Genomic DNA, 21392 nt, shown 5'->3' with positions numbered 1-21392 from the left:
GCTAGCTCACTGTATTCTCCCCAGACCCTGAGGGAGGTGCCTTGTTTTCCCATTGCGCAGGTGAGGAAACTGAGGCACCCAGAGCCTGTGAACTTGAGCCCAAGGAGAGGACTTACTGACTCCCCAGCCCCGGGCCTCTGGCTTTCAGCAAGCCCCCGCTCTGGGCCAGCGGTGGTGGGGACCAGGGGTAGGGCCGAGGAGGTGTTCTGGCAGGGAAGGTGGCCCTGCGCCTGCTCCCCCACCAGTGACTCACCTGTCGGGCCTCGGGGCTCCGGGGACATCGGGCCCAGGGGTGGGAGTGAGGGTAGCCCTGGGCGAAGTTGCCTGAAACCAGCCCCTCTGGGTCTTGGCTGGTTTCTCAGGAGGGGCTGCTGCCGTAGTGGATGCCTGGGAGTCCTGCGGGCCCGGGGACTGCCACCAGCTACTGCCGCCAGCTACGGCTCTGTATCCGCGGCCCCAGGGGAGGGGACGAGTGGGCTCTGGTGCGGCAGGAGGAGGTCTCTGTGCTGCTGGCACCAGCCTGGAGTGTGTCCCATGCACACACCCTCTGCCTAGGGACCCCGCTCCTGGCAGAAGCTGCTGTGCTGAGGAGAGAGGGTGGGGGCCGAGCTGGGCTTCGGGGGGCCTGGGTGCAGCCGGGCACTCTTCCCCAGGGCCCTCCTCCCCGGGGCGCCAGGTCAGGCTGGGAGAAGAAAGTGCCCGACCTGCACCCAGAAAAAATGGCAGAGTTGGAGAAGTGCCCCCCAAAGGAGCACTTCTGTCCTGTGGAAGTGGCTCCATTTTCACTGGGGAGCACCTTCGCCCTCCCCCTGGGCTTGGAGGACACCTCCTGGGGTGGGGTCTGTGCAGGTTCCCGACCTTGGCTGCCACTCATCTCCGCCCCCACCCCATGCTGTCATCATCATCTTCCTGAGTGACTCGGTTGTGACAATTACAGTAACAGGTCACACACACTCCTCGGGGGACACTTCCCAAGGCTGGGGATACACGGGGGGGACAACAGGGCCCCTTCACCTCAGAGCTGTTACCTGCAGGGAGAGACGGGCAGTAAAGTGTGTGTGTGTGTGTGTGTGTGTGTGTGTGTGTGTGTGTGTTCAGATAGAGGTGAGGCAGGAGGCTGGCTGAGGGGGAGGAGAGGTCAGTGACGCTCAGAGAGGTCAGGCCAGGGTGTCCCTCTGTGGGCCCGGGGAGGGTGCTCCTGGGGGACTTGCAGGGGTGAGAAGGATTAGGCCTCCCCAGCCCACCTGCCTCTCCCTTCCCTGCCCAAGTCAGAGAGAGGCAGCCCAGGGCCAGTGCTGGGGGGTTAGGGGAGGCTGTGACTAGAGGACCTGCAGCTCCAGGACACTTGGGAACCCCTGTGGACTGAGCCCCCCTCCTGCCCTCCCTCCCCACCTGGTTCTCCCACCACCCGCCGTCCCTGAGCTCTGGGGCCAGAGAAGACCTTGGCTCCCATAGAGCTCTGGCCTCGCAGCTGTGCATTAGCGGGAGCCTCTAGGACCCCTCTCTGCCCCCCCCCCCTCCTGCTGGAGGCTGTGAAGCCAGTGGACCTCTGAGCATCCACCGTGAGAACCCTGGGCAAGGCAGAGGGGGCCAGAGGCAGCAGCAAGGTGCCACTGCTCCCTTAGCCCCTGCCCCGCGGGGGCCGATGCCCCTGGAAAATGTGGCTGAGGAGCAGATGATGCCAGTGGGACGCTGAGGGGGGCAGTCCAGGCTCACCTGGGCCCTCAAGGAAAGCAGGTGGCCAGGCTCGAGCAAACACCTCTGTTTGCTTTTGCCTTGTGGGCGGCTCCACCAAGTACAGCAGACAGGGCCCCGCCATAGCCAGGTGCCCTGACGGGCCGGCCGATGCCTGCCCTCCCTGACATCAGCAGCGTTCGCTCACAGCTGCTCAGGGAGGCACCTGTGTCCCTACAGGCCCCTGTCCTGGGGGTCCCAGCCTCCCCTCCCCGATTCGGGTGCCAGCAGCTGCACCCCATCGCAATCGTGGGCCTTTGGCCCTCTGTGGCACGGGTGCAGACGCCTGGGTTCTGCAGGGCCCAGGGCTCCAGAGGGACCGTGTGGCCCCGGAGGAGAGGCAGTGGGGTGCAGCTCCCAGCCCTGCCCAGAGCACCAGTCTGACCCGGGCTCGGCCTGGAGAAAGGGCTGCCTGGCGTGGCATTGGTCATCCAAACGGGTCCCAGTCCACCCTCCCCACACGTACCTGTGTGACTGCCAGGAAATGCTCATGACTCTCTCTCTTCCAGAAAGGGAAAAGAAAAAAGTTAATTTCCTAACACTTAACTAATAGCTGGGAAATGCTGGGGAAGATATGTGCTCTATGTGCCAGGATCTGGGGCTGGGGGTGGGGGTGGGGGCTGAGCTGGGGTACACACAGTGACGGTGGGCCTCTGAGCAGAAGGAGAGAGTTTATGAGTTTCTTCCTCAACTTTTGTGGCCAGTGACACAGGCAAAGACGTGAGCCGGGCTGGTCCTAGGTGCCGGCTTCTCTGCCGGCTCCCCATCCTGCCTCCTTTCTGAAGAGGGGAAAGGGTGGGGTCCGGAGCAGGGCTCTGGGGTGGAGGGGGTGCAGGGCCTGCCTGGGAGCAGGGCGAGCATGCACCAGTGCCGCTGGGAGGGGCTGAGCCTTGTCGGGGGGCGGCCTCAGGTGGTCCTTGCTGGACCACAGACATGGCTCCACAGAGCCTTGGAAAGCCTTGACTAGGATCCACTGGGACTTCCTTCGCTTCCCTAGCCTCCCCCCACCTGTATCTGCCAGGGCAGGCAGAACTGTACTTGGTAACAGAGGCACCCCCTGCCCCTCCCCCCCCCCCCCCCCCCCGCTGTCTCACTGACTCAACAGTCTGTGTGTCTCCTGCTCCTGACACTCATCAGCCCCTCCACACCTGGGGGCACACGGGGAGGGGCACAGAGCTCTAAGCAGCCAGGCCTCGTGGGGCCCACGGCAAGCTGCCCGCGTTCCACGGGCTGGAATCCCGCCACTCCCTCCGGGACACTTGGGACTTGTGCCCCTGCACACCTGCTCTTCCAGGCGCCCCCTCCTGGGCCACACAGCAGGCACCTGTCTGTATAGGGGAGGGCAGGGGGCGGGTGGAAAATAACTTACAATTCTTTGGAGGCGAGAGTCACGTAGCATAAAAGTAACCGTTTTGAAAGGAGCCGTGCAGTGGCGTTCGGTACAGTGTTGCATAGGCATCGCCTCTAGTGCTTCCGAAGGAAACCCGCGCCCATAGGCAGCGCTGCCTCTTCCCCCAGCCCCGCCCCGGAAGCCGCCGCTCTGCGCGTTCTAACTCTACTGGGATGTCCTTTCTGGACGTTTCTCATAAACGGACCTTCACTGACCTTGATGTTTCTGAGGTGCATCCACGTTGCCGCTCACGTTAGAATCTCATTACTTCCTAAGGGTCATGCTCCGTTGCACGTATAGCCACATTTATTCATCCTTTCACCTGTCGGTGGACATGGGGTTGTGTCCCCCTTTGGCCATTGTGGATAATGATGCGTGAACCTTCATCTGTCTGAATCCCTGCTTTCAGTCTCTTAAGTGTAAACCTGGGAGCGGAACTAGTTCACAGCGTGATTCTGGGTTTATTTTTTGAGGATCTGCCAAACTCTTTCCCACAACAGTCGACCCATTTCACATTCCCACCAACTGTGAGGATTCCAGTTCCACCACGTCCTCGCCAACACTCATTCTCTCTTCGTTTGATTGTTTCAATGAGAATCATCCTAGTGCGTACAAAGTGGCATCTCATGGTTTTGATTTGCATTTTCCTAATGATTAGTCGTGTTGAGCATCTTTTCACTCGCTTCTTGGCCATTTATATCTTCTTTGGAGAAATATCTATTCAGGGCCTTTGCCACGAATTTAATTGGGTGATTTGTCTTTTCGTTTTGGGGTTTACTTTGCTTTATCAAATCTCCAGGTGTTTCTGAGAAGCAGTTCCGTCCAGTGGCGTTCCTGTCGGTGTCTGAGGCCCAGGTCCCTTTTGGGGAGGGTACGAGTTTATCTGATGTCCTCCTGTGGGGGCTGAGCCACCATGACCCCATTGGGACCCTGAGGACATTCTCAGAAGACCTGCACCCTAAAGCCACATTGAGATCAGACGTCCCAGGAGCAATGCGTACAGCTTGTGCTGGACCCTGATGCCTGGAGACTGCCCTGTGGAGGACAGGGAGGGGGCAGGGCGCCGGGAACCAGTGACCCACCTGGCCTGGCTAAACCAGGTCCAGGGCCGCCTTGTCTGGCTAAACCTTAATCCAGGCTCTAAAATAACCAGGCAGATGCGTTGCCGCCGTGTGATAGCAGCTGCCAGTCTATTGGAGGAATTTGGGGGACAGTGGTGCTTTATGGAAGCAGTGCCCCCCACCTTGCACAACTGCAAGAGCCCAGCATGGAGGCCTGGACCAAGGAATAGCAGGAAGCCTTCACAGGCCGGGCAGGTCCGATCCCCCAGTCGGGAGGGAGAAGGGAAAACTGGCTTCTGCCAGCAGGTGCCCTGCGCCCGGGCGCCCCGGTAGCGCTTCCAGGGAGGAGTTCACAGCCGGGAACAGACCGGAAAGGCCCAGTGCCCATCAGGGCACAAGCCCAAGGGGGAAGGAGCATGGGCCGGCTCCGCCCTGTTCTTTCTGCTTCCTCCCGTCACCTCCTTCAGATTTAGGCTCATGGCCTCTTGCTTTGTCAAGATGGCCTAGGAGGACATGTGTGGTTCTAATCCTATTCCAGCCCCACAGCCCTCGCCCCACAGGGGCCACCTAGGCTGAAGCCCACCCCCAAGTTCCATCCTGCCCCCATCCTGCTGGTCAGGAAGCTCAGCATCAGGTGCAAGCCTCCCGTTTCTCAGATGGAGAAACTGAGGCCCAGACGGAGGTGTGAGCTGTCACATGTGGGGGAGGCATCGTTTGAGGACTTGGTTGCCATAAACCACACAGTCCCTCCAGCCCTGGAGCTGGCTTCCTTTCTTTCCCTGCTCCCCGCCCCCCCCCCCCTCATCTGAGGTATTTTTCTTTTTGTCCAGAGAGCGTGGAAGGAAGGGAGGGTGGGGGAGAGAGAGAGAAACATCGATGTGAGACACACCTTGATTGGTTGCCTCCTGCACATGCCTCAACCAGGGCCGGGGATCAGACCTGCAGCCCAGGTACGTGCCCTTGACTGGGAATCAAACCCGAGACTTCGCTGCTCTAACCACGGAGAACACCAGCCCGGGCAGAGGTTCCTGTTTCACTCCTGAAGTTGAGGTCTGGTGCCCCAGGGGCTTGATGACCGTGTCCAGATGAGGTGGCCTGTGCCCAGCACTGGACTGCTGGGCGGGCACTGGGGCCTGAGGACCGCTGACTTCCCTGGTCCCAGGTCCCCGCTCTGCCCGCACCTGCCTCTCAGAGGCTCCCCAGCTCTCTCACCGCCACACTCCAGCAGAGCAGACCCTCAGGCCTTCTTTGGGGCCCCCACACCCCCAGGGAGAGCCCAGCTTCTGCTCCAGAGACTGTGGTGGCTGCACCTGGGGTCCGGCCTCAGCCCACCTGGCTGCACGCCTAGTGCTCCTTCTCGCAGCACGAGTGGAGAAAGGAGAGCACAGAGGCCCAAAGCCCCCGGAGGGGCTGGGACGGGGAGGCTCCCGCGGGAGCACCGTGACCTCCCCAGCCTGCCCTCCGTGTGTGCTGCGGGCAGGGTGGCAGGAGGCGGCTTCCTTTGAGGGGGCGACTCTCAGACATGACAAGGAGGCACGTTCAGACTGCGAGTGGCCTTCCAGCTCCCCCGTGAACTGCAGTGGTCCCAGCGAGGCCCAGCTCTGCCTAACAGGCTGGTGAGGGCTCATGGGGACATCGTGGTCCCAGTCACCCCATGTGGGTGACCCTGTGCGGGTGCTGCTCTCCCAGGGGCTGCCCTGACCAACCTCCCCCGCAAGAAGGTACGAACATGAGTCACCATCCATAGGCAGAAGCAGACTCTACTGGATCCACCTTCTCAATTGTTGGGTGGTACTAGGACCCGATTGGGCCAGAGGACAGAACCCCTCATGGCTCACTTCCGTGCCCAACAGGGACGGGCGTGGCAGGTCTCTAGCATCAGTGGGCCCCTGGCAGGTGCCCCCTGCGCACACAGCAACCATTACTATGTTTGTCCCTGTTGGGTGGGCACAGCCTGAGCAAACTCCTGCCCTGTCCCCCCTCCTGGGCCTTCGCCCTATTTCACAGGAATGTTAAAGAGCAAATTATGCCGGGAAACTTTTAGGGGCGCCTGCTTTTTAGAAGGGGGTGAGGGAGGTCACGGATGGCTGTATATGATCCCATTTCCTGCCTGGTCTGCAGGCAGGTTGCCGGAAGCCAGTTCCAGCATGTCATAATTGCAGGAGTTTCATCGAAAGGTTGATGGAACTTGGGGACTCAACAAGGGCTGAGGCACATATGGTATCACCTGTTGGGAGTGGCTAAAGGCAGTTCCCCAAACCTGGAAAAGATTTGAAAGGATGATTGTTTACTGCCAGACAGCTCAGGGCATCTTAATCTACATGTTATTGCCTCCTACTGGCCAAACACCTGAACAGCCATAGGCTATTCCCCAATCTGACAATGCTTCTGTAAACCCTACCCTTTGAAGTGTATGTCTCCACCTTGCCTTAGGCAATTTGTGTTAATAAAAAGCAAGGGGTCCTGAGATAAAGAGAACTTAGTTTCTTTAGCCGGGCTCCTCTGACCCCCAATGCCTTTCAAAATTATCTTTCGTTTCTGGACTCTTAGTTAAGTTACACACAGCCTTTCTCCAGATTGTTGAACCCTTCTTAATGCCGGAACAAGAACCCTGGCAGCAGATGGCCTGGGTTCCCAGGTCATGGTGCCCTGGCTTCTGTACAGATGTGTGCGTGTCTGTCACTGAGCCCGGGAGCCCTGTGGCTTTGCACGCTGGCCTGTGGGGACCCTGGGCTTAGGCCTGGCTCACGGTCTGTGTGGCCTTGTACAAGGCACTTAGCCTCTCTCTGCTTTGGTTTCCCTCTAGAAGACGAGGGTCATGTGGTCCCTCCCTCTGGCAGCTGTGTTGGTTAAGTGCATGTGAGGCCCTTTGAATGGGCCCTCTCAGGAGGAATGCTCTGTAGGAGTCTCGTTGGTTAATATTGAACAACCGTGAGAGGGGTGCGGGAACAGGGGGCAAACATGGTCAGGCCAGGGCTGCTATGCCCAGTCTGCTGGGGCTGCGGGGCACTAGCGCCCTGGAGCCGAAGGGGCCTGGTGACTGCACACGGTCATCAGCAGGCCACTTGAGTGGCCAGTGTTTTTCCGGGCAGGCCTTGCCCTGAGCAAGAGATTAATTGTAGCCTAATTGTTGGTTTCCTTTGCATAGAAGCCGGAAGGAAATGCCATGTAGGCTGGTGATTAACTTGGCAGCTGGGAAATCGCATTTGGGCAGGAGCGTCCGTCATCTCAGGGAGGCCGCTGCAGCTGGTCTGGGCGGGGGCGGGAGTGGAGGTGGCAGCTGCAGGTGCATGCGGGGTGCAGCCTGGGTCCCAGTCCCGGGAAGGGGAAGGCCAGGGCCTGTGGGCAGAGGATGAGTCTGGGTAGTTGGCTTCCGTGCTGCTGGCCTGCAGGTCTCCATCGCCAAACCTTAGTCATGCCCGGCCCCTCCCCCACCTTGGGCAGAGGGCTACATGGATGACATGGGGGTTCCATGAGTGTGAGCGATGAAGGCCAGGCTTGTTGCCCGGTGTTGAATGGGGAGAGTGAAGTCCCTAACCTGCATGGAAAGCTCCGGCAAGGTGTGCGAGGAAGAGCTTTGCACAAGTATGGAAGGGCCCCTGTGCGCGCAGGGACCGCGGGGTCTTTGAGGCAAGGGCTGGCCTCAGGTCTCTCCTCCTCCACCAGCTGCTCTTCCGGATTGCCAGCCACCCTGCCCAGCCAGGGCCCAGGAGGACAGGTGTCTGGGACGCCACTGCACCCCACAATGGGCCCCTGCCCTCCCGCACCGTGGACCCACCGTGGGGTTCAGGCTGGAGGGATGATGGTGGGAAGGGCCTTGAGCGCTGTGCTGCAAGCCCCCAACCAGGGAGGCGGGCGGGAGCCCCGGGCTCTGTGCTGGTCGTGGGGCAGGGAGAGCCCGGCACCTACTGTGTGCCAGGATGGCTGTTGCTCCTTCCCATGTGCTGGGCCCATCAAGCTTGCCTTTGCTGTGTGCCCAGCGCAACCCAGGAAGGCCACTCAGCCTTGTGGCCACGGTGGCACCGGTGCCCACTGGAGGCTGCTGGCAGCATTTGGGGCAGAAGGAATGTAAGCCTGGGACTGAGATGACATTAGCGGCGACTAGGGTGCCTGATGGGCACAAGGGAAGTAGCTGCTCCAGGCGTTTATTTAGTGCCCAGAGTATGCACTACGCTCTGTTGGGCATATTCCTACAGAGGCCAGAGGTGTGTTGTTTTTTTCTCAATGGTTTTGCAAACAGAGGCTTAAATTCAGAGCAGCAGGATTGGGACAAGCTATGAGATTTCCTCAGGGAGGCATTGGCTGGTGAGTGAGTACAGCGAAGCTAAGCCAGGGAACCATGAGCAGAGGCCGCTGGCTCTCAGAGTGAGGTGACTGGGAGCCTGCCCAAGCCTTCCCTTCACACCCGCTCTGTGCCAGGCATCAGGCACGGTTCTGGGTATACAGTGAGCCAGACAGGCATAGTGCTGACCCTGTAGGTCGTTACAGCCCAGCTTTTCTCCCACAACTTCTATGGGCCAAACCCGGAAAAGCTGCTTTCATTTGGAAGCCTCAGGATGGCTGGCAAAGTGAGAGTGGGGGTGATGAAGTAGCCACGGGGAGGGTTGAAGGTGCTGGTGGTGATGAAGTACTCATGGGGAGGGTTGAAGGTGATGGTGATGGTGGTGATGAAGTAGTCATGGGGAGGGTTGAAGGTGATGGTGGTGATGAAGTAGTCATGGGAGGGTTGAAGGTGCTGGTAGTGCTGGTGGTGATGAAGTAGTCATGGGGAGGGTTGAAGGTGATGGTGCTGGTGGTGATGAAGTAGTCATGGGGAGGGTTGAAGGTGATGGTGGTGCTGGTGGTGATGAAGTAGTCATGGGGAGGGTTGGTGATGATGGTGGTGGTGATGAATAGTCATGGGGAGGGTTGAAGGTGATGGTGGTAGTGGTAGTAAAGTGGTGATTGGGTATGAAAGTGATGATGGGTGTGAAGTGATGGTGATGGTGGTTATGGTGCGGGTGGGGTTATGGTAGTAGTGATGGTTTGGGTGGTGGTGATGGGAGTTGGGGAATGGTGGTGACGATGGTGGAGGCTGTGAAGGATGATGGAGTGTGAAAGTGATCATGGGGGTGAAGTTGATGATGGGTGAGAAGTGAAGGTGATGATTGTTATGGTGAGGGTGGGGTTATGGTAGTGGTGATGGTGTGGGTGGTGGTGATGGGAGTTGGGGAATGGTGGTGATGATGGTGGAGGCGATGAAGTGATGATGGAGTGTGAAAGTGATGATGGGTGTGAAGTGAAGGTGATGATGATTGTTATGGTGAGGGGCATTATGGTAGTGGTGATGGTGTGGGTGGTGGTGATGGGAGTTGGGGAACGGTGGTGATGATGGTGGAGACGGTGGAGCCGCACATGGGGAGGCCTGAGCGGACATCAGCACTGCCTACTCGGTGCCACGGCAGGGCTGGCCTGCGGGGCCCTGCTCTGCTCACAGGCACAGCTGCTGAGGGAGCAGCCTTTCATCCCCCGTTCGCCCTGAGCAGAGGCCTACCTTGCTGCTCCCACCCCCACCACGGGGTCTGGCCAGGTCCCTGAGCTCTCTGATCTCAGCTTCCTCACCCGAAATTGGGCTGGTAAGCGCAGCCCCTGGGGGTGGTGATGGTGCAGTGAAGTGGAGCAGGCACAGCACTGGGACTGGGGCCTGGTACGGGGAGCGGCAGCCTCTGCTCCCGCCAGATGGGGGAACTGCTCTGAGAGGTGAGGGAGCAAAGGCCAGCATGGCCAGGGGTGTGGGGGAGGGGCCGAGCTGGACACGGGCTCATCCAGGAGAGAGGATGGGGAGGACCAGGCACCCGGGAGCTGTGAGCAGGGCTGGACAGACCGAGTGCAAGGCCCAGAGCCAGGGTCTAACTGCGGGCCCGGAGCCAGGGTCTAACAGCAGGAGCAGCAGGCCGTGGCTTCGGGCATTGGGCCGGACACGGGAGGCCCATCGAAGGGGTCAGAATGACACCTGGGAAAAGGTGTGTGTGCTGGCTGCCCAGGGCAGGCGGGAGGCCGGGAGGCCACTGAACCCCTGGGGACAGGGAAGGCAGGAAGAAGCTGGAGAGTTCAATGGGAAGCCTGGCAGGGTGCAAGGAGTGGTCAGCCAAGACTCCTGGGCTTGGCACCTTGGCGCACACAGGGAGGAGGCCTGGCCACACAGGCAGAGGGAAGTAGTCTGCATCACCCGGACTGGCTGGGTCTGCGCTCTGCCTTCTCCGGGGATCAAGCGACTTGGGAACGACGCCCACACTAGGACTGCTATGGCTTCAGGCCCTGTGACCTCCGTGGGCCCGTTTTCCCATAAAAAAGGAAAGTTACGTTTTATGACTGTGTTGGTTTAAAGACAAATATAATCCATGCCACTTTCTTATATCTTCTTATTATATCTTTCTCCTGATCTTAAAGTAAATTAAAACTACAATATTTGTGGGCCCCAGGCATTGCCCGCTGGGCAGCAGCAGCTGCAGTGTCGCTGCCTATCTGGAATGGAGGGCCCTGGCACCCTGGCACCGAGGGTTGGCCCACGTGGCCAGGCCTGTGTGTGTCCTCACCATGGGGTGGTGAGCTTCTCCTATACTGGGCGCTGTGTTCCTGTGAGTGACCGGCAGTGAGGCAGGAACCTCAGCAGAAAGCAGACGTGCCAGGTACTTGCCTGGGCTGTGGCAGGCAGCCAGGGCGGCCCTGGGGGATGCCAGATGGGGCCAGGAACTTGCTGGTTCTGATTGGCCCGGGTTCTGGCTGAAGATAGAGCTGTGGGCACACTTTAAAACTGAGATGCCCATATCTGACAACAAAAGCACAGGCAGCAAAAGTAGATAAATTATACTACATCAACAATAGAGTACTATTCAACCTTAACAAGGAAGGAAATTATGATACATGCTACAACATGGGTGAATCTTGAGAACCTTATGGTAAGTGAAATTAAGCGAGTGACAAAAAGGCAAATATTATATGATTCCATTCATATGAGGCACCTAGAGTCATCAGATTCAGAGACAGAAAATCACATGGTGATTATCAGGGGCTGGAGGGAATGGGGAATGTGGAGTTATTGTTTAGTGGGTACAGCGTTTCAGTTTTACAAGATGAAAAGAGTTCTGGAGATGAATGGTGGTGATGGTTGCAGAGCATGTGTGCTCACACGTGTACACACATGTTCGTGCACAGGCATGAACTGTGCACTTAATGTAACTGAACTGTGCACTTAATTATTAAGATGATAAATTTGTCCTTGCTGGGTTTCTCGGTGGTTAGAACGTTGGCCCCGCAGACCAAAGGGTCTCAGGTTCGATTCCTGGTCAAGGGCATGTACCTCGGTTGCAGGTTCAATCACCAGCCCAGGTCGGGGTGCAAGCCGTAGGCAACCAATTGATGTGTCTCTAACACATCGATATTTCTTTCTCTCTCTCTATTTGTCTGTCTCTCTCTTCCTCTCTCTTTCTCTCTTCCTCTCCCTCTCCCCCCACCCCTGTCCCTTCCACTCTCTAAAAATCAGTGGGGGGAAAGGATTTTTTTAAAAAGAATAAAAAAATATGGTAAATTTGATGTTATGTGTATTTTACCACAATTAATTTTTTTTAATCAGCCCCCTCCAGCCCACGGCCCCAGGCCCTCACCACCGCACTGTCTGCGTCCAAGTGTTAGGCACTTATGCATACAAGGTCTTTGGTTGATTACCTCCAACCCACCCACCCTCCCCCACCTTCCCTCCGAGATTCCGCACTCTGTTCCAGGCTTCCATGTCTCTGGATCCACTCCATTCATCAGTTTATTTTGTTAATTATTAGATTCCACATGTGAGTGAGATCATGTGATACTTGTCTTTCTCTGACATATTTCACTTAGCATAATACTCTCCAGGTCCCTCCACGCTGTCTCAAGGGGTAAGATATTCTTCTTTTTACTGCTGCATAGCATTTCATGGTATAAATGTACCACAGCTTTTTTGTCCACTCATCTGCTGATGGGCAGTTGGGCTGTTTCCAGATCTCAGCGATTGTAAATTGTACTGCTATAAACATAGGGGTGCATATATTCTTTCTGATTGGTGTTTTGTGTTTCGTAGGATACCCTGATTAATTTTAAAAACCAAGATTCCTTTTAAATACCCCCCAAATTTGTTATTTGCCACAGAGCCTCCCCTTTTCTCCTAAAAGCATAATGCGTTACAATCCCTTACAAAAGCAGCCTCCAGCTGGGACAAAGCACAGTGATTGTGGGGTGTGTGAAGCAAGTGAGCCTGCTGTGCACAAACACGTGTACATGTGTGAGCACACATGTTCTGGCTGACATCTCCCTCCATCACCACTTAGGTGCTTCCTGAGCTGGGGTCAGCGGTTTTGTTCTCAGCCTGATGGCAGTTTGCTTAGCACCAGCTGCTGGCCTCCCCAGGGCAGTCAGTGCACGAGAGGGCATTATGCCCAAAAGAGTCTCATGAGCAGAAGGGGCATCCATCCACGTGGCTCTGTGTGCCTCATCCTGCTACTGACCGTCCACCCATCAGGCCAACCCAGGCCTCTTAGCTGCGTATGATCTCCCCCACCTCCCTGGTGCCGCCCCCTTCCATCCCAAATTCTGACCGTTTCTCAAAAGTGTGCAGCCATTTCCCACCCTGTTCATGAAACCATTTATTGGTTAGTTTGTTCTTCATTGATTCATTCACTGATTCATTCATCAGTGACTTAGCCAATGTGGCTGGAAGGTGCGGGCACCCGAGAGAGTGGGCAGGGGTGAATTGGGGGTGAAGTAGTGGACCCCCAGCCCCGATGAGAAGCTGTGTCTTACTCTGCAACCATGGACAGTGCATGCTGCGCTGCAGACGGGGCAGCATGATTCACCGGAGCCTGGCTGCTCGTTGGCAAGTGGCCTGTGGGGTCAGGAGTGGCTGGCGGAGCCTGGGTGAGCCTTGTGGTGTCGTCCAGGTGAGGGAGCGTGGCAGCTTGCCTGGGGTGTGGCAGAGGGCAATCTGTGGGCTGGACTAAGGGGTGGAAGAAGAAAGGGCTCAGGGTGACTCTGAGTTGTTTGGCCTAAATGGGCGGAAGGAGAGGGGCCTTGACTGGGGTGGGAAGAGTGGGAGGAGCAGGGGAGGGCATCCTCTAAGCCAGACGGGACATGGCAGTGGAACGGTTGACGGAGAGGCGCATCTGGCACCTGGGGTCGAGATGTCCGGGCTGGTGAACTGCTAGGCGCTGCAGTGTCTGCAGTGGTGGCAGTTAGAACTGGGGACTGGCTGCCCTTTGCTAGAGGAGAATTTGGAGAAAGAACAGGCGCTTCCATCACCTAGAGGAGGAGACGTGCATGGGAGGTGAGCTCGCTGGCTGGTGGTGGTGAAACGAGAACTCCAGGCAGGAGGAGAGGAGAGATGCAGGGAGTGGCCATTAGGATGAGTGTGGAGTTCGCAGCAGCAACAGAAACAAGACATTGGAGTTTGCCTTTACAGGACCGGCAACTCTGCCCAGCTAAAGTGCCTTCCAAGAATGCGGTAAAAGTATTTTTAATTTTCCAAGTACAGTTGACATACAGTATTATCCGAGTTTCAGGTAGACACTCCCCACCCCGTTCTCTTGCTCACTTAGTGCAGACGCACTGAGCCCTGCCAGGCCTGGGTAAGTTTTAGCGATCACCCCTGTAAGTCTAGAGTCGGTAAAAGGCAAGAGACAGGCAAGACCCAGGTCCATGTTTGCTGTGAGTGGGATGGAGTGGACGGGAGGGTGGTGGGGGCAGCAGTTTAGCTTAGTGTCCAGTAAGGCTGGCCATGGGTTTATGGTGTTTGCTGTAGGGTGTACTTTCAGGGTAAATGTTATGTAAAATGTATTCCTTCTAGGTATCCAATATTCAACTAGAATAAAGAGAGTAGTGAATGGGATATAGGAGGAGGGACTGTGGGCGGACAAGCCAAATCCTGAGAGGCTGATGGTGCCAGGTACTTGTGCCCTGGGTCCTGGCCTGAGGCTGGAGGGACCCCTGCACAGGGACAGCTGGCCTGCAGGGGCGGGGCCACCTGGGGAGGAGCCCATGCTAGCTGCCTGCATTCCCGGTGAAGATGTCACCCAACAACCCTGCTTGGGATGTTGACACCTGGTGTTGCTGGGTTGTCTTATTTACTTGCAGCAAGCACATAAAGCAGACAGGGAATTCACATCCAAGCTCTGTCTCCCTCAAGGGAGGCTTAGCCATTGCTTATAGATACCATTTGGTTAATTGCATGTTAATTTCTTCTTTGAAATAGGCTACATTTACCTGGTTGGGTTCCTTCCTGGCAAGCTCATCCTGTTTACAGCTGTATCTGCAAAATACTATGCTACATTGTAACATTTACCAGGAAAAGAATTTACAAGAACGTCTGGACCTTGAGACCTATCCAACAAAGATGGTAGCATTAGGAAACCGCCTTTTAAAGAGACTGCTGGGCCTGAATAAGACTGTGACCTGCACCATCCAGCGCTCAGCGAGGGCAGGAGGCGGCTGCCTGGTGCAGGGGCCTGCGGGGAGGGGCTGCCCTGCACACACACATACGTAGGTGCTGCTGCCGAGCACACACACTTCTTGGGCCACACCGTTTCACAAATCTGGCTTTCGTGTTGCCATTTTCAGTTGTTTGGGCTCTATGGGTCTCCGTGGCAGGGTGACCATGGTGAGTGTGACTCACCGATGCTCAGAACAGCCTGAAGGGCAGGCCCAGAGGGGGCTGAGAGACCAAGGGCATCTGGCCAGGAGGTGCCTGCATGGTCAGAGGGCAGGACACCCACCACAGGTGGCGAGGAGGTCGGAGGAACCTCAGGTGAGCTGTGTGGCCCCTAATGGCCAGGACTGGCCAGGACCATGGAGAGCCGAGGAAGGTGAGCCCACAGTCAGGCCTGGCAGGGCTCCGTGTGTCTGCACTGAGAATGGGGTGGGGAAAGTGTGCGCCAATGTGAGAGAATGTGTGTGTGAGACTGTGCAACCTGTCTGTGTGTGGGGTGTGTGTGGAGAGAGAGAGAGAGAGAGAGAGAGGTGTATCATTCTGGGTCCAGTCAGGAAATAGCACCCACATAGCAGTTAAAACTGGAGAAGTTCACATAAGCATGGTTATTAAGCTGTGATGAGAGAAGAACAGTGAGGCATCTGGGAGCTCTGTGGGCACCCTCAGGCTCACAGAGGGAGGGTACCCAGGGAAGAAGCTCCCACCCCAGGCTGGGGTCAGCCCACTGCCCGTGGAGAAGTTGGTGGGGCGACCAGGGCCAGGGCTGGTCTGCAGTCGTGAGGCCAGCAGTGGAGACCCTGGAGGGCCAGGGGAGTGGAGGCGGTGGACAGGCACGCAGAAGGGCTTGTGTCCGGGAGCTTCAGGAAGCGAGTCCTGGGCTCGGGCGGGGGCTGCGCCGGTGCCTCGGGACTGCATGCGGCCGGGGCAGAGCACAGAGGCAGGAGGGAGACACCTGTGTGCCTACAGTGTCTGAGGGCCTGATGAGGCTCAGCATCCTGCTCGCTGCAGAGGGGGTACTCGGAGAGTCCCGGGTAGGCAGGAGAATATATGTGCATGTATGTGGGCGGTGTGGGTGTGCATGTGTGCACTTGTGTGCTCTTGTGAAGGGTTGACTAAACCAGAGGGAGGAGAGGACTTGGGCCTGTTCCATCTGCATCACAGATGAGTAAATTAAACATCCCAACCAAGTACGGAGCATTGAAACCTGCCTTGCCTGGCTGCAAAAAGGTCAAGGCAGAAGCAGAACCCTGGCTGGGTGACTAGAGCCCTCCATGCCTGTGTGGCAGACTCCGGGGTCCGGTCGGGGGGTGGTGCTTGTAAAGAAAACCCTTCTGGGAGTCGGACTGAAGCATCCATCTTACATAAAAACTGCTGTTTGAAATTCTAACCCTGCTATTTGGCTTCTGTAAATGCGTGCTTGCTTAAATAATAAGGAAAATAAGACTACTCCCACTTCGGAGAGGCCATTAAACCTTCCCCAGAGGAAGTTATCAGTGCTGGCACCAGGCCAGGCCTTTGGTTGAGGTCTCAAGGCCCCAGCACATAGGGGCTCTTTAAGAACCTGCAAAGGAGGCCGGAAACACCCCATATCTGGGAGACAAAGAAGGTAAAAACATAAATAGGGAAAGTTCCTCCATGTTGGGGTCCAGAATTTGAGAGACATTTTCCTCTGGACCCGCGCATAATAAATGTATCTCCATCTCTCTAAGTGTTGCTTGGTTCTTCTCCGGTTTTCTGTAACCAGACGGCACTTCACCCCATTGAACGTTAGTTCTGTGTCTGTTCCGCCGGGCTGAGACAGGATCGGAACAGAAGGGGCCTGGGGTCTGAGGGCCTCTGTCTCTGTTCCCACATCCTGCACACCCGTGTGCACAAACAGTGTAATACACGTGTGCGGGCACACACACAGGCCTTGAAGTCTCCGGGGTCGCTCTGGCAGGTGTGCAGGACCTGCCTATCCCGAGTGAGAAGAGCCAGCTCCTCACCCCTCGGCATGGTGCCCGGGCCCAGAGGCGGCTAAGGAAGCCGAGCCACAAGGTGCACGGGAGGGGGACGCTGCCAAGCCTGTCGGCAAAAACGTTAGACGAGGTGTGGGAGGATTCTGTCACCACGTGGCCTCAGGTGGAAGGCATGGGTGGGAGAGGCTTTGCAAGTCCTGCTGTTGGCCTGCCCAGAGTTCCCCAGGCGGGTGCCGGGCAGCCCTCTCCGGCAGAAAGGTGCCCGCCGTGGGGCGTCAGCCAGACCGGCCCTCGGCCTCCAGCAATCTCAGCATCTGCCTTTATCCCGACTCCTACCACCACTTCGTTAGCTGCTGTGCTGAACCCCAAGATGTAGAACCTCCAGCAGTTTGGCTTGGGTGACACTCCTCCCCTCCCAGGATCAGTGTTCGTAGCTGTGAAATGGGGTAGTAAAGGGGTCTGCGCACCGGGGTTTGGGATCTGAAGTGGGAGGTTTACACGGTGTGTACCTGTGCCAAGGTGAGGCCTGTCTGTACCTACACTGGCTGCTCCTCTCTCCAGCACGTCCTCCCCGGTTCCGTTGGAGAAACTGAGGCTCGGAAGAGGCCAGCACTCTGCAGGCCACGGAAGTGGACACCAGTGGCCCATCCCAGGCCCTCCTCCACCCACCGAGACTGGGCGCGTCCTTTGTGGGGCCCAGTACAGAGTGGAGATGTGGAGCCCGTGTGCACATCTTGTGAAGAGAGCCCTTCTGGGAGTAGAATTTCCAGACAGTGACAGCAGAGCATTAAACCAAGTGTGGGCCCTTTGGGACCGCCCAGGCTGCACCCCCTTGAGGCCGGCCCTGCACCCACGTCCTCTCCCTCCCGCCCTGGAGCATATGTGTTTCCATCTAAAAGTGTTGGTGACGAGGAGGAGCATTAAGGCAGCATGCCCTGCTCCAGGCGCCACCTGGAAGGCATTTTAAGTGCATTTAGGTCTGTTTCTGCTCACAGTCATTGCCTGGCCCGCAAACCCCTTTTGGCAGCAACGGCCTGGGCCCCACGCGGATTCTGCACTCTCCCCTGCAGATGTGGTCTGTGTTGGGGCTGGATCAGCTTGGGGGGAGGGGCTCCCAGGAGCTCAGCTCGTCCCACGCCCCAGCCCCTGAACCACTCGTCCCACGCCCCAGCCCCTGAATCTGCTCCTACCTACCTGGCAGGTGGACCTCTGGGCAGAGCATCTGCCCCCTGCCCCCCACAAGACCCGTCTTCATGGCCCTCCTCGCGAGCTGGCTCCAAAGGCAGCAGCTCTCACCCAGTGACCAGGGCCAGGGCATGTGTCCCAGCAGAACAAGCGGGCAGCAGCTCTGTTGCCTCTCATCACATATGCCTGGTCGCCAGCCACCACATTGCTCCCAAGGACGCCACCTCGGTGGGGGTGTCGGGCCTCTGGGAGACCCAGGCCGCCCAGGCCTGTGTGCTGTCTTGTGGACCCGCACCTGCCCTCCCCCGACCCGAGCCGGGTTCCCTGTAGCCCTGAGGGCTGGGATCTCAGGCGCATGCCCCTCTGCCAGCCAGCCGGGGTCAGCATCTCCCTTCCCCGTGGCATTCCCAGCTCTACCCACAGCCCTCAGGGAGCAGGGTTTCCGGCAGCGTTAACGTAGGTGGAAATGCACACGCCTTGGCTGCACATTGTTGACTAGTGGATGTGCCCACGTGACTCCACCCCATCAGGATATGGAACCTCTATGTCCCCAGAACCTTCTCTCCTGTCCCTCGCAGTCTGCTGCACCCCCCGCCTCCCGCCGCCCCCAACAGGTAGCCAGTCCGATTTCCATCACCTAAAAGTAGTCTAGGTCATGCCATATGTATTCGTTTGTGCCTGAGACCGCCCCAAGTCATCGTGAGCGTGGCTCGCCCACACCTTTGTATTGCTGCCTGGGATGCCTCGCTGTGTAAACACTGGCTGACCTGTTCACCCTTGAAGGGCCTGGGGCTGCTTCTGTATTAGGGCTGTGCATAACCCTGCCATTTGTGAGCAAGTTTTCACTCCTCTTGGACAAATGGAGTGGAATTTCTGGGTCATGTGGTAGGAGAGTGTTTAACTTTAGATAAAAATGTGTTTCTTTCTTATAAGGCACTTTCTTCATTTCTAGCGACGCTTGCCTGCCCAGCCGGTGTGGCGGCGTCTTCTGCACGGGAAACTCCGGCTCCAGGTGACCTGTTCAGAAGCCTGGGGGAAGCCCCATCCACGTGGGTCACGTGCTTATTGAGCGAGGGTGATGGAGAATGGTTTTGCAGCTGCTGTAGACTGCCTTTTCCTCCTTTTTCTGTTTGAAAGCAGGACATTTTCAGCTGGTGTTTAACTAGACAAATAATTGTGTGTTGGTGTTCTTGAACTGCAGATGAGAAAGTCCTACTCGGTTCAGAGTTTTCAATGAGTGGGTTTCTTTTGTCCATGAGCATCTTTTATCCAAGTGTGAAATGAAGCCGCTGGGAACGCCAGTGTGCCTCGGAGGCCTGCTCCTGGCTCCGTCCCCACCCTCCCCCCCCCTCACTCGATTCCCTGCTCCCCGCAGCCCCGCTGGGACTCTACTTCTCCAGGGACGCTTACTGGGAGAAGCTGTACGTGGACCAGCCGGCCGGAACGCCCCTGCTCTACGTCCACGCCCTGCGCGACGCCCGCGATGAGGTGCCCAGCTTCCGCCTCGGCCAGCACCTCTACGGCGCCTACCGCAAACGGCTGCACGAGAACGACTGGATTCGCATCGAGGAGGACACGGGCCTCCTCTACCTTCACTGGAGCCTGAACCACAGCTCCTGGGAGAAGCTCAGCATACGCAGTAAGGCCGCCCCACCCGCCCTCTCCCCCACGCCCACGGCACGCCCACGGCACGCCCACACTGAGGCTCAGAGGGGGACTCTGCTGTGTGAGAGGGAAGGAGACTGACCTGACTCTCTGTCCAGCCTGGGGAGGGAGCCAGGACAACTTTGGGGGCAGCTAATGGCCCTGGGCCTTCCGCTGCTTCCAGGACTCGGAAGGACCGTGTGAAGGATGGGGTGTTCCCTCCACACTGAACCCAGATGCCTCTACCGGTTAACAAGGATTTGGGGCTATGAGAGAGGGGTTATGAGGGGCTGGAGAACCCCAAGGTTTCTATTTAGCGAATGATCTGGCACTTGCTGGAGAAGCAGCACTTTGCACAGAAAGCCTGTCTCACCATCAGCAGCAAGCTGCTCGTGGCACCTGCTGGGGACTTGGGTCGGGTGGAGCAGACGGAAGATCTGGCCAGGCCCTCAGAGCAGGGGTCAGAGCCCGGTGGAGGCCATGCGTGACCCTGGTACAGGCAAGGAAAGGGGTGTGAAGCAGGGTTGTGCCTTGTGGCACAAAATGGTGATTGCGCACCCAGTAGGTCCCCGCTGGACCCTCGCACCAGCCCTGAGCTGCCGTGCGCGGGTGAGAGGCAGGCAGCCTGTGAATACCCGTGGGTGTCACTGCCCAGCAGGGCAGAATGACTGCACTGATTTGCCAAGTAAAATCAGGGTCCCCGAGTAAAGAGGGCACCCCAGATGGTTGCTGGAGGAGGTGGTATCTGAGACGGGTCTTGTTTATGCACACAGTTGCCGTCACCTTCATCCCAAGGTCCCTGGGGGCACTTGCGGAGCAGGGCTTGGGTGGAGGCCAGCGTGGAAGTTGCTACGGGCGCCGACTCATCGGCGGCCTCTTCAGGAGAGCAGCCCCGTGCACTGCTGGGGCCAGCAGGGGCGAACGCACACGCTCATTTCAACAGGGAACACGTGGACAGAGAATTAGTAACCATGATGGGGATTGGCCAAAAAACACACAGGCTAGTGAGAGGCAAAGAGGAGTCATGAGTATGGAGACATGAGGGGCAGCCACTGCCCGCAGCCGAGAGAAGGGGTTCAGGAGGAGTCCCCCACCCAGCTGAGGTCCAGACCTCATCGGAAGGGGAGTCAGTGTGGTGCCTCCTTCATGGAATTTGCTGGAGATCCCACCTCTAGGTGCAAGGTACTCCGCCCACAGCGTGTGTCTCTGCAGGGGCTCCTGATGAAGCTGCCTGGGGAGGGTGTGGAGCCCCGGGGAGCCCTCCACCTGGGGCTGGACCCAGCCAGGGCACCCCTCTGAGGGCAGTGTTGGAGCCGAGACCTGAATGACAGGAAGGGTTGGCCCGTGATGAATCTCTAGGCAGAGGAAGGAGACAGACCCCAGTTCCAGGCAGTGGGGGGCCAGCAGGAGGCGACGGCCAGGTCAGAGCTCAGCAGGGCCCATTGACCACTGTGAGGGCTGGACTTCCCACCCCACTGGAGCTCCTGCCCCCCCCCCCCCTCCTGCTCCGCACCACCTGGCAGGTGTGGCTGACGCCCCTGGGCCTGGCCTCTCTCTGCAGATGGCGGCTTCCCCCAGCTCACCGTCTACCTCCAGGTCTTCCTGTTGCCCACACCCCTGCGGGAGGGCGAATGCCACTGGCCAGGCTGTGCCCGCATCTACTTTTCCTTCATCAACGCCTCCTTCCCGGCCTGTGGCTCCCTCCAGCCCCGGGAGCTCTGCTTCCCCGACCGGGAGCCCTCCTTTCGGATTCGGGAGAACCGGCCTCCGGGCACCTTTCACCAGTTTCGCCAGCTGCCAGTGCAGTTCCTCTGCCCCAACATCAGCGTGGCCTACAGGCTCCTGGGAGGTGAGTGCGGGCCTCACGGGCCGTTCTCGGTGCCTGCCGTGTGCCGGGCGCAGGGACATGAGCCACCACACCGTCCACTCAT

At 57.9% G+C, this 21392-nt stretch overlaps 1 protein-coding gene across 1 annotated transcript in view; it reads left to right on the top strand.

Annotated features, from left to right (window-relative positions):
* The window catches only part of RET (ret proto-oncogene), a 53138-nt gene that overhangs the window by 3687 nt on the left and 28059 nt on the right, over window positions 1-21392 (top strand). Inside the window, 2 exon segments of the mRNA XM_079794319.1 lie at window positions 19193-19456; window positions 21023-21310. Coding sequence (XP_079650445.1) covers window positions 19193-19456; window positions 21023-21310 — 552 coding nt within the window.

This window comes from Cnephaeus nilssonii (genome assembly GCF_951640355.1).
Source record: "Cnephaeus nilssonii genome assembly, chromosome: 16".
NCBI lineage: Eukaryota > Metazoa > Chordata > Mammalia > Chiroptera > Vespertilionidae > Cnephaeus > Cnephaeus nilssonii.
The sequence above is the reverse complement of the archived record's forward strand: the minus strand, read 5'-3'. Positions and strand labels throughout refer to the sequence as shown.